The 13856-nt window shown below is 33.6% G+C and overlaps 1 protein-coding gene across 5 annotated transcripts in view; it reads left to right on the top strand.

Annotated features, from left to right (window-relative positions):
- NOVA1 (NOVA alternative splicing regulator 1) overlaps positions 1–13856 on the top strand; it is a 156866-nt gene that overhangs the window by 105983 nt on the left and 37027 nt on the right. For all 5 annotated transcript variants that reach the window (XM_052782517.1, XM_052782516.1, XM_052782519.1 and 2 more), the window contains one exon: positions 11176–11342. In XM_052782517.1, the coding sequence (XP_052638477.1) occupies positions 11176–11342 (167 nt within the window). The remainder of the gene's footprint in view (positions 1–11175; positions 11343–13856) is intronic.

The raw sequence follows: 13856 nt of genomic DNA, 5'->3' as shown, positions 1-13856 counted from the left end.
GATTGCATTTGTTCCAGATACCATTCTGACACCATTCAGTTTCTAAACAAGAATGCTTGACGCACTCTTCAAAAGCAGGGGAAGAAACCCTGTTCTTCAGTCCTGTTCTTGATCAGTGAAGTTGCATGAGGTAGCTGCCCAGATTTCCTCAAATCCAATAATTTAAACATTGAAATGTGATAGCATTTTTATAAACATTAAATAGTGGCATTATTCTTTTGAAGAGTTGAAAATACTTGCAAAATGACTGGCCCATAAAAAACATTCCTGTCTGGACCAGCCATCATACTGGTAGCAAATCTTTTGTTCATCCATTTCTCTTTCTGATGGTGAAAGGGTACAGAAACTAAAGAAGCAGCTAAGGTTCCTAACCCTCTCTCTTTTTTTAATCTCGTGTGGATTTTTTTATAACAGAACATGCAAAAAGTGAATTTCAGCAAGATCTTTAGCTCATCAGTACTGAACTTGCCAAGGCCATTATATCTACCTTGACTACTGTAAAGGTAATTTTGTACAAGAGTGGAAATAGTTCAGCAAATATCTGTGAAGCAGGAATTTCTGAGTGCTTAGGAGAAAAGAATATGTAGCTGTGTGATGGCTATAAAAATAGAGAAAGAGCAGCTGTCATCCAGTGCAAAAAGTTGTGAAAAAGTTCTATTTAGAAACAGTTCTACCTACATAACATTTTCTACTCCTTTTTATTGTGGACTTTTATATGACAAAATATTTGTGAATTTATATAAATTTGCTGGTGGGTGGAGATGATTCTGGCATTTGCTTTTGGAGGGAAATATCTCATTTCATTTTGATACTTCAGTTTACCTCTTACTGCATCAAAATCATTTTACATACTGCCTTATTCCTAAACCCAGGCGGTGCTTTTAATGTTGTTATATAGCATTAATAGTAATTATTATAGCTTTAGCATTAAGCATTAATTCAACTTTTATGTTGTAGCTGTCTCTGGAAAACAATATTGTGTTATGGTTGTATATAGTGAGCCTTTGAGGAGCCTAGTGTCTAATCTAAGTTAATACTTAAAGCTCCCTGTATAGTTAAGGGTGAGAGCTTTGTATCTTTGTGGGATGATTCCATCCAAAGGTAGGTGGGGTGCACTGTTCATGGACATCCCTGTCTTAATCAGCTACCGTGGACTCAATGCATAAATTTTAGAAAGCTAAATTTAGAGGGAGATAAATGCCATTCTTAGAAAAAAACAACAGGACATGCTATGAAAGGGTTACAATCTGGAAGTCGGGAAGGAGCTAGGAAGACAAACAAAAATAACTGGCATACTGAATGCTTGGGCAGTAGTCACAAATTCTACCTACCTGCTTTCCATATAAACTCTGGACTAGAAGTCCATGGCTGGAGAGCAATAGATTTAAACATACAGCAGCTAGAATTTAATGTGAGCAGAACATGGATTTGGACTAGCATTTAGAGAGGAAAACAGAAGGAGCAAGATATGAAAAGATGTGTGTCTGTGTTTGTGCATGAGTGTTTATATGTGCCCATTCTGTATGTGTGTAATGACAGCATCAAATGGGAGCTCATCCTGGTTTTGACATAACAGCATTCTCCCTAGTCTGAAAACATAAGGTGTATGCGTCCTTGTCTCTTTGCTTGTATTTCTGGACTGGGATGTGGAGCTATTCTTTGATAAAGTTGCTATAGTGTGTGTCTCTACATTTTATCCCTACCTGAAATTACTTTTGTTTCTAGTGTTCATCTTGAACACTATAGATAAAGGTAATTTCTTGCAGGATCATGACTTAAATTAAAAAGCCTTCAATAGTATAAGCATACTCTTGAAAAATCATGTTTCCATGATCACTGTCAATGTTTACTTGCAATATATAAAAAAATACCCATGCAATTACAAATATTTTAATAGAACTCTAATCTAAACCTTGAGTATAGCTCATTTACCTGAAATTTGGTATTTGCTTCCTCCAAACAGATACATAGTAATGAATGTATTAGGTGATTTGGTTTCTTGAGCAACTGGCCTTATCTAGGAGGATTTTCCAAAGCTTTTCACAGGCTTTTAAACTATGGAACTTGAGAAATATTTTTGAGGAGAAAAGCTCCCTTGGTGATTTGAACTGTTATCACTCTAAATTATAAGATGTATCAGTTCCTACAATTTCTCAGAGTATGTTTTACTGTTTAAATGGGTGGGTTTTTTCCTTTGGTAATTGTATGTGTAGGAGGCACTATTAACAAAGGTTCGTATTACTATAGCATAGCATAAAAGCTGTAATTGCCAACTGAACATTACTTTGCATGAAAAATATTCTTAAGTGCTTTTGTTGATATGAAAATTCATTCCAGATATCTTGAAAAAATACATGTAATTTTTTTTTCTTTCTATTCTGTGGTCCTCTTCTGAAAATAAGGTCAGCTCTTTTTTTTCTCCAGCAGAGTTGATTTGGTCTTGTGGTAGTATTCTGTGTGCTTGGTTTTTAATGACTTTGAAAGCTTTTGCTTCTCAGAGACCTTCAAATTTTCATCAAAACTAAGTATTGGATTTTTATTAACATTTTTATTTATTTAGATGCTTTCTGTTCACTGATAGGGGAAAAATAGTAACTCTGTGCAACATTCCAGGCACCTTGGTAATCTTAAAAATATATGAATGAGCAAATTATTATATTACATTATTAGAAAAGATTTGTAAGCACCATAGTGGCAAGCCTTTTGAAAAACTGTTTATATGAGTTAGAAGCATATTGCTGGCCATCAACTATGTTACCACTGTTAAGAAGAAAAAAAAAGAAGAGAAAAATTGAAGCAGATTTCTCTATGTTAGCAGAGAATGTCATGTAATTTGGGGACCCTACTCATGTGGGTTTTTTTTTTTTAAATAGATGGAACATTTAAATAGCAATGAATAGATTTAAGTATTTTGTATTTTGTTTAAATTCTATATTTTGTATTCCCTTTTATTCTTTTTCATTATTTATTCTTAAGCACAGACACCTATAGGAAATGTGTTCACTTTCTAACTTAAACTGAAGATGAGAAGATGACAGTTAGTTTGGCCTATTTACTGAACAATTTGGGAAGTAGAAGGGGAAATTAATAGGGGGTTGATTCTCCAAATACTATTTTGGGGAAGTTCCTCTCTGACATACAATTTAATAGCAGCAAAATGTAAAAATTCTTCTTGATACCTTTCTAACTGCTTTTACAGCTATATGTAAATGTTATGATGGAATCAGGTGGGTTTTGATTTTGCGTGTTTAAACAGTAGTTCATTTGTTATAGATAATTTTACAAATAATATATTAAGACAACCATTTCCCCAAACAAACTGAATAAAAACGTAGTGCTTCTGTCCGTGGCTTGAGGTCTTTCTTAGTTCTAGAGCTTTTATTTTCTAGAAACATGCTTTCCCAAAGCATAATTAGGCTGTGCTCACTTTCATTGCAGCCCTTTGTCATTGATTTGCACACACACACACTTTCTCTCTGTTTCTCATCTAAGTAATATTCCTTCATAAAACCCATAACAAGACAAAATCTCTGGCCTTTGCGTTTGGTTTTGGGGAAATTTACCAGCTTTTGCAGTGGACTCTACAGGTTTTTTACAAATAACTCTTAAAGAAAAGTAGTTATAATCCTTTTTTCCTGTCTTACACATAACAGTATAATAATAATAATCAGTAATTCCTTTTTATATGATTTAATTTTAGGGAAATCATCATCAAATCCTTAGCTGATATCCAACAAAACAGTTTCTATTCAAGGGATTGTTTGCTTTGTAAGATGACTCATCATCCCTTCTAAGCCTAATAATTATGAGGTTTGGGTTTTTTTCCTTTTATTTAAGTCTTTTTAATTTTCTAGTTTCTCTCTCACATGAGGATAATCCGTTTCTTCAGACTCGTAACTGTGTTAAACCTGGATTCATGTAATTCATTCTTGTGACCAGAGCACAATGGTCTGTAAACTTGAAGTTTTCATATAACTCTGAGAACTCATACAGTTCATATATTTTACAGAATTTTTAAACTTGATTCATTTCAATATCTGAATACGAGTGAAGGGGTCACTTATTCAATTAAAGTAAAACAAATCGGTATATATGTGCGTATGTATATGTATATGCATATATATGGGCATGGCTATCCATATGCCACACCTAAAAGATGTGTTATCAGTATGAGTTCAGCAGTCAGTTTCTTCTGCTAAGGCTAGTAAGGCTTCCTGCGAACACCCGATAAGAAAATATTAGAGGTCTGATGTTAGAGGACCCCAAGTTCTAACATGTATTTTTGCAGATTTCAGCAAGTCACGTGCATAGGTGCACATGCTTGGTAATCATCACATCTGTTAATGTATTTCAAGAAGTAGACCACTTATTCTAACTTTCTGCTTTTATTAGATGCTTGACTCATGTGAAGTGTAATGTAGCTGCAGAAAAAATTCATAGTTAGAATTTCAGGAGAACTAATTGCAGATGAAACTTTAAAGGGAACAGTTTATTTCTCTCTGAAAGAAGAATGGAGCTTTAGTGAAGCTAAATGCATTCAATCAGTAATCTTGAAATTTAAAATCTAAGTTAAGGATACTCTGGTTTTATAACAGAGATATCAAAAAGATTCTTACAGGGTAATATTTATTTCCTTTCAATTTCATAGATCCCTTCAACATTTTCTTCTTTTATTCAGCTATTTTAATTACTATTAAAATTGCTATTTTAATTTTTAGTTAGGGAAAGTTAAGTTTTACTCCCTATTTGTATAAGTGTTCTGTGCAAACAGTTCCAAAATTATTTCATCTGGATGAAGACAAATGCAGAACATCAGTGCTGTAGAATTGCTAGCAGCTCTTGTTTCCCCTTTCAGTTTGAAAGTCTGTTAGATCATCAAGATTTGCTTTCAGAAAGCACCGTCTTTCTGTCTGTGATGAATATGGGAACAGGCTCTACATTAAGACCAATTAATTCTCTCTCACGAAACACAGGTAGAAGGACAGGAGGGAGCTAAGGACCAAAGGAGAAAATTGTCTTGTTGAGATTTCTATGACACTTTGCACATATATGGGATGTTCTTATGTGTTGCATTTAAGGTTGTGTACATTTTGTCATTTCGTATCTGTTTAAGGCGATGTGAAACACTGCCAATGCATTTGAATAAAACACATTTTTATTGTCTGACTTTCATTTGCTGAGGTTTTATGCAAGTGTAGAGAGGAAATGTTATATGCAAGGAAGAGTTTATCTGATTTTCATGTTAAGCACGTTATTGACAATTTTTACATTGCTTGGGAATGGTGTCAAAGTGCAGTCCTATTTTGCCAAGAGCTTTTGAAAGATCAGTTTTAGGCTGAAGCAGTTGGTGGTGGTGTTATATAGAATCCCACTCTACAGGCTGTTTGATCATGGGTCACAAAAATAAATGTATGGGACCTTACAGTTAGTAGACTGCTGTACTGCAAGTTGTCAAATAAAAAGCTTAATGCAAATCAGCTGATGAGAGATTGTAGTGCAGCCTTTCATTTAGTTAAGGTTTTAGCTTTGGCTCCTCTGTCAGGTTTTCCCTTTCAGTGTCAAATAAATTGGCATGGTACACTGGAAAAGTATAAGGAGATTTAATTAGTGGATGTATCGGGATTACCATGGGCTGGTAATGCATTGTGCTTTTTAGGTTTTTAGGCTCTTTAAGATTGATGTAAAAGCCCAATGAAAAGTATATAGAGTCATACACATGCCAGACAGTCCTTTCTGAAAGGTACAGTGCATTCCCCAAAACATTTCAACTAAGGTTCATAAAATACAGAAGCACATTTAACATTTAGTGAGTGTTTCGGTGAATACAGTAGAACTCTTACACATTGAATCAGTCTTTAAGCAAACACTTAAAAGTTTTATGGTAACCATATATAGATGTATGCCTGTTAAGTATAGAAATAAAAACTTTGAAAGCATCAGCATCCTTTATCCTGTTGCATCTTCTAGCATTTATTATAACAGTTGTTTTAAAAGCTGTATCAGTTGTGTAATAAGTAAATAACAACCTTCTCAGAGAAAAAGCTTGTGGTCTGTTGTTTTGAAGTTCTTAATAAAATTAGTGTGATGTGGTTGCCAAGGATATTTGCCAGAAGTAAAGTTTTAGGTAGTTAAAGAAGGTGGAAGGAAAAATGAATGATTAAAGTGAAGTTATTGCAAGCTGTTCAGCTTTTAGACCTAACTTACTTATTAGATTTCCAAACAGGTTTTTATTTACTTACTTTTAAATTGCTTGATGGCTGCTAATGGGTTCATCTTTCCCTCCCTCATGGAACTGCAGAGAAAAAGAATATTTTATATAATGCCATAGCTGCTTTCATATTAAAAAACTGGGCCTAAAAAATTTCCCCCTAAAAGCTAAACAAAACAAAAAACTGATTAAGATTTCCTTTTTCTCCACTAGTTTTAAAAATCTGTTTTTAGTGAGCAGTACAGGCAGTTTTTCCTGTGCAGTTACATTCTGCCTCTTTTATTTGATAAGAAAAAGTTAAAACATACACGTGCAAATTGAATTTTAATTCTGATATAAGAGGGAAGAAGCCACATTTTACTTGCTGAAAAGTAGAACACATACAAATGCTGAATAATTTACTTGGGTTCCTTAGAGAAACTAAACATGAAATGATTGTAGCAACATCATCATCAGCAAGTATTTAGGTAGTGGTTTTCCTATTTTGCAACCACATGCAAATTTCTGCCATGGACTTTAGTATTATTGAACATACATAAAAATATTTTTTCTAGTTTTTTAATGTACAGGGATGATGACCATCTACTCTACATTTGGTCATTTTCTGAGGCAGAATTATTCTTCTCTTGTATGTGTTTTATCTCTTCTTATGTAAAAGAATGTACAGTACATGACCCTAACTCCTGTTTGAATTGTAAATAATTAAAAAAAAGAATAATTTTATATTCGGTATGTTTTCACAAAAAAAAAAAAGGCACTGATTATTTGGTAACTTGTCTTTCTCTAAGCTATTTCAAAAATGAGATCTATATTTTAAATACATATTTTGAAAATCTTATGACAAAAAGTATGCATATAGATGGCTAAGCTTTTGTTCACAGAACTGTGAAGAAGGGAGTGGATGCAACTGTTAAACAACTGAAAATGATAAATAATCTGACAGTTTACTTTAGGCACTAATGGAGCCTAAAAGCTTTTAAAATGACAGAAATTTCACCAACTTTAGTGATTCATAGGCTTATTTTTGTTATACAGGTTGGTCATATAGCTGGCAGTTTTCCTTTTGTGACTCTTGTAAATTATTGTACTCTTATCTGAGTGAAAAGCTATTAGAGTTGTGTGAAGGAATGTGACAACATCACTTCAGAAGATAAAGCAATTCCCAACTGTACAGGTATATAATTTCTCTACATTTTTTTAACTTTTTTTTTTGTTGACTTAACCCTTGAAGAAAATGTGCACCTATCGTGATGCACTTTAAAACTGTATCTTACTCTATGTGAAATGTGCTTTTGCACAATTGTATTTCTTCATGGAACAGTGATTGTCGTTTACTGCACCCTGGTTTATACATACTAAAATGCAGTGTGGTTGGTCCGTAGTATGACATAAAGCATATTTTTATTATATTGCACCTTCTAAAATAACACAGACTGAAGAATACCCTTTAGTCACTTAGTGTCAAGTCTAATGAAATTCCTATTTAGCATCGACTGTTTTCCTTTCAAATGTTTTGACAGTAGTCATCCCTGTTAAGTGCTTTCTGTATGAGGCTCCGGTAGCTTGGACGTAACCTGATCTGTGTTTTGTTTCAGTGTGTTGTCTGCTGACCTAGAGAACACTTGCATTAGCTGCATTGATCAATCCACATCACATCTCATCATTTAGGAGACAATTAATACTGCGGCGTAAAGACTCCCCAGAGCATTTTCTTAGAGCTGGATTGCTTTACACAGAAACCACAGGAGTTTGCAAAAGGGGGAGGAAGCCTAGTGGCGGGGGGAAGCATTAAGAAAGCTTTGTCTAGGAAACAAGTTTCATTTTCTGTGGTGACTTCCACTTATGTCGTTTGAACTCCCTTTTCTGATAGAGTGTTTTGGAAAAAAAAAGTTAGCTGTATTTTAAAGTTGATTTGTTGAAAAGACACTATAACAGGTCATATAAATGTTCCAAAAATCTTGCTCTTGAGAAATATGCATTTGATTGTGATACTTGTGTAACTTGCTGTTAAGAGTGTAATCATTTTAACTTTATATTTTTTTCTCAAGGATTATTAACCTGACAGCTTTTGAAATATTGATTGACATGTTTTAATCCTAATTTTAATTATTTTTAAATAACATTTTAATACAGAAGAAAATGTTTGTTTCTCATTCTGTCAGTTTTGCTGTAGAGCTTCTTCCACGAAGTTGAACTTCATTCAGTATTGCCTGATACAGTTTCTTAAGAAAAAAGTCTTTGAAAAATTTTAAGTATACGTGAATACGTTAAGTTAATGAGCAGGTAGGGCTCCATGTGTGCTGTTTCATCTTAAGGTAATGAAATGTTTAATCTTTAGAGATCATCCATAGAAGCAGATGAGAAGCATTTACTAATTAAAAACAATTTTTTCTTGCAGATGACTAAGGTTACTGTACTATTCTCTGTTAAAGTCTATGTTGCAGTGTTGTAAGGAGCATATCTTAAGATGAGTTGATAACAGTAGATAGTACTGAAGACATAAATTTGATAGGAAGAGAATTTTAGGCAGGAGGTTACTTATCTCCCTGGTGCATTTCTCTAATCTATGTATTATTGACTGTGATTCTGTGCAGATTGTACAATGGTAAATGAGGCCAACTAACATGTTGTGAACTTCAGAAATCATTGCAAACTTGTTAGTATTTACCACATCATTACATTGTAATTTTCATCTATTTAGGTAGAGTGAATGAATTTTTCATCAGAAAAGATTCACGTGTGATCATGTCAATATTTACTAGGAATATGTCAATGACAAAAATTATATTTATTTTTGTGGTAATTCCATGGCTCAAATTTGTGATATTGCTCCCCCCCCCCCCCCCCCCCTCCGTAATCTTGAAGCAAAATGCGCACTGGCATTGAATAGAGATATGTATCTGGCATGTCTTTGCAGGGCAGTATTATTATGTTTTCAGGAATGCACTAATATCATGATAGTTCATCTTATAATTTTCTTCTGTTAGTAGAACTGTTCTACCGGCATTTGAAGGTAAAAGCATGGTGATGAAAAATCATTAATTTAAGTATGTTGGAAACGTACAGAATGTTTTGTAGAAGTATGTACTATATGAAATTTCAAAGCAATTTTACTTGGACAACTAGGTTGTCTTGTTTTGGTATTTCTGCAGAAAAAAAGTGGGAACTACAGTACTCCCTTTTCATGTTTTTTTCCAACTCCTGTTAGATCCTGTTTTGCACGTCAAAACTGATTTTGTGGAACCAGTTTTAGTGGTTTGATACATGAAATACAGAATGTGGATTGTTTCAGTGCAGTGTCGTGCTTTTATCCTTAGGATCGATACTGGTTTTTTATATTCTTTGTCTAGTGAGGATGTATCAAGCTGTAACCCAATATGTAATAAAAGCTTTTGTCCTATGCAGTAAAGCCATACAAAATCATCTAAAACCACCCTAGTCACAAAAAATAAATGAAGTATTTTTCTACAATTCTGCATCCATCTTTGGCCATCCTGTAGATGTTTTTAATAAAGAAATCAAAGAAATAAAGACTAGTGTGGTTTTTGTAACACAGCACAACTTCAGTTTGGAAAAGGGTTATGTGGCAATGTAGGTTTTGTCTAAGCCTTTCTAGAGAATTATAACTGAAGCTATGGTAGTTATTTAATGTTTGTTGGTAATCTGCATAGAATTTCAAATTCTATGAGGTAGTATACAAAAGATGAGATAAACATGGCATGTCAGACTGTCTTTTTCCAGGCTACAGGGATAGGCAAGCCATTATAAGAGTCAACGAAATTAAAGGTGAGAGTAAGTAATGGTCATATAAGGGAGAGGGAGTGACAGCCAATACGAGAAAAACAATGTGCTTCAGACTGGCAAAGAGAGTTAAGCAAAATGATAGAGAGCAGAATAGAATGGTTAGAACTGAAAACCAGGCAAAACTGAAATGACAAGAAACAGAGGTTTATACTTTGGTACAGAGTTTGGGAATGAGGATATGTTCAAGGCCTGTTTTTCTTAAGCATCTGTCCTGTCTTTACAAATGAGTACGGTGGGAAAGTGTCCCCTTCTCTGCTTCATTGCCACCAAAGGCCTAGTATTCTTACACATAGAATAAATACGTATTTCACCTATCAGACCTATTTGACAAGTGTGTAGTATTTTCCCACGACCTTAGAACATGGATGCTTAGAAGGTAGTGACGTGGAGTCTAAATATCCTGCGTGAACGGTATTCACCATAACTCTAAACAGAAGTTCTTGAAATGTAATTTGTGGGGTAGTGACTACTTATTTGGTACAAGCTTTCATAATTTCCAACTGCTAAATCAGGTTAAAGACAGCTTAAACACCATGTATTCAGTAAATAACTGCAGTTATTGCAGAGACGTTGTAAGGTAGGAAGTTTATGGAAGACAAAGTGGATACTCAAATATATGAGATCAGCTGGCCTTGAAAGGTCTTGCTGTAACAACTTGCAGCTGTTTTAAGAAATGTTCTAATAATGAATGTATTAAATGAATGTATTTGCAGTTCAGGTGTTCATTACAAAAGCTTATTCCAAGTGCCTCTATAATACTGGCCTGGCTATTATGGCTAACCTTGTATTACCTGAAAGTTGTACAATATTTTAGAATAATCTGGAACTAGGCAAAAATCATTTAAAAGACATGTATTCTGCACACATCATATTTGCTAATATTTCCAACAAAACCTAATAGTTTTGTTCTTTTTATTGTTTCTTCTAACTTATATTATCCAGATTGGCTTGGAAAGTTATATGCCTACACAAAGAGTTGTTTGAAACATCTTCAGATGATCAGTATGTTATCTTTTGGAAGTCTCTCCGTTTGTATGTTTATGGAGGTATTGCTAGTTGGTTTTGCAAGGTTACTTTTGAGTGCCATCTTTATGTCATAATTCAAGCAGTTTGTGGGATCCTGAAGAATCCACCTTACTCAGACCAACTTTTGGTGTTTGCAGGTACTACAGAGCGGGTGTGTCTGATCCAGGGAACAGTTGAAGCACTAAATGCGGTTCATGGCTTCATTGCAGAGAAGATTCGAGAAATGCCTCAAAACGTGGCCAAGACAGAGCCCGTCAGCATTCTACAGCCTCAGACCACTGTTAATCCAGACCGCATCAAACAAGTGAGTTTTTGGTTGGGAATAGAGAGTCACAGCAGCTCCTTAGAAGTCTTAAAACTTTAAGGCTGCAAGGGGTCAACATAACATGTTCTTTAAGAAAATGTTATCTTACCCTTTAGTAATTTGCTGGTCCTCTTTTTCCTTGTACTTACGTGTCCCATGTTTCTCAGCAGTTCTTTTAGACAGTGTTTTATAAGTTTCAATGCCACACTCTAATATGTTTCTTTCATAAACTTTACTGTATAAGGTGATAATACACTTTTAGGTTTTAGTTAAAGATCACTGAATTTTAATCTTAAACGATGAACCTCTTTGTAAATCTTTAGCGTTACTAAAAATCACAGATTAACTGAATGTTTCCTACTTTTATGTATATAAAATAAAAACAAAAATGTTAATTGTTTTTTTAGACCTTATATTGGATACTTTAAAATCTTACCTGTAAGAACTTGAAAATATAAGGACAATTTACTTGGGATGTTTTCTACAATTTAATTTTATGTTGTTTTTGGCATCTTTTTGCCTGTTTTACACTGACTTCTTTCAAAATCTATGGGCAATGCAAAATATATTTGCAAGGTATTATTGGTCTACTGTTCTTTGGTTAATTACATTTTCCAGAACAATTTTAATTTTTTAAAAAATTGTCCTGTAAGGAGAATGTGAAATATGTGTCATACAGGATTGAAAATTATTTTCCATTGTATTGAATAAGAAAAAAATGAAGAAAGAAATGAGTGAACACTAGTAAAATTTTGTCTTGTCTCTCTATCCTATATAGGATAGATTTTAGTTTCTCACCTGTCCTATATGGGAAAAGATTGTTTCGTCCTTCTACACTAGCAAGATTCAGTGTCCGATAAAGTAATTTGGTAACTGTATGCAATTACTTTACTTTGTATGTAGTGACATACACAGAATGCGTATCTGAAGATGAGTTTGAACAGGATGAGTTTGGAATGATCAGACTGCTTTAGATGGATGAAACTGTGCATAAACCATTGTATATGATTTCTAAGATTTACGACTATATTATTTTTTTCTGTATATGCACTACTTTTACATAAAAAATACTCTAGATAATTTATAAGAAAATACTAAAAAGAGCAGCCCCAATTTTATAGGATTAGTTTCTCAATTATTAGACATGAAAATGATTATGCCTGGGATAGAGAGAAAAAGCTGAAGAGATCTGTATTTTGAATGGCTTTACTGCTTGTAAAATGTTAGATTTTATGCCAGTACTCCTTAACCCAATGGGAAATGAGTGTTCTCTATTACAATGAGAAGTAGTTTTCCCCTTTGCAATGAAATGAAGCTAATTTTTAGGTAAGTCAGTAGGATCTTGAGAAACTAGATTACAGAGCTGTTCAGTGACATGCCTAAATACTTCCTGTCTTGTATCTGAAGTTGATATAGCTTGTCCACAATTTTTCTCCAGAAAACTTTTGTAAAGTTGTTGAGGGGCTTTTTTTTTTTTTTTTCAATTTGGTTTGGTGGTTGATTTTTTTGTTGTTTTTGTTTTGTTTTGGTTTGGCTTTTTAGTTTGGTTGGTTGGTTTGGTGTTTGTCTTGTTTTACTTTATAAACACAATTCCATGTTTGGAATGTTAAATTAAATTCTGGAGGGATGGATTAGTGAACAGAGCTGCTGCTAGTGAAGTTAAGACACAGACTAAATACAATGTATAAGTTACAAGACTTATTTAGTGACTGGCTTTACATATTAAAATTTTAATATATTACCTGTATACATACAGGTGCATAATAATATGACTGCAAGTATTTGGAAATATATATGTGCATATGTTGAGCAGTTTTAACCACAATGAATTGTTTAACTTCTCTTTTAATGAAGCAACATCTATTCATAATAAATTCATACACTATAAATATTGACTCAGTAAACCTAAAATCCATTATTTTTACCAAGAAGTGAAACTGTTAGCTTAGTTCTTAGATAGAGTTTGCAGTGGAGTAATCTATCCTCCAATGTCAGACTATGCTGTATCTTAATGAGAGATATAATACCTCTATTTAAGAAATTAAAATGAATATTTTATAATAGGTAATCGTGATCTAGAACTCCAGTGTTGCTATTTTTTTTTAATAGCAGACAGGTCACAATTTTATTAAAATGATCAGGATAATGTATAATACAAGTCATTTTGAACTTGGCAAAAAATAAGCCTTATGAATTACAATTTCTTCTTTTACACAAACTTTTACATGGTTTGTCCTGTCTTAGAGTATTACCCAAGAACTTTGGCACCCAAAGTATTATGTTGCAGATTGAAGAATGTAGACTTAGCATTTGAGATAGAGTTGATTTGAAATAATAACTTTTACCTTCATTAGGAAGTTTGAAGATATTTCTGTTGGTTTTCTAGCTGTTTCTACCAAAAAGCAAAGGTAGTTTTCTCCCCATGAATGAAGATACCTGTAGTTGAAGCCTTGCAGTGCCACCCATGTCTATATGAGCATGCAACTCTCATTTCTGTATTGTCATTTCTTTGCC

The sequence above is a fragment of the Harpia harpyja genome, chromosome 3 (assembly GCF_026419915.1).
Source record: "Harpia harpyja isolate bHarHar1 chromosome 3, bHarHar1 primary haplotype, whole genome shotgun sequence".
In the NCBI taxonomy this organism is placed as follows: Eukaryota; Metazoa; Chordata; class Aves; order Accipitriformes; family Accipitridae; genus Harpia; species Harpia harpyja.
This window is presented reverse-complemented; position numbering and strand designations above follow the sequence as displayed.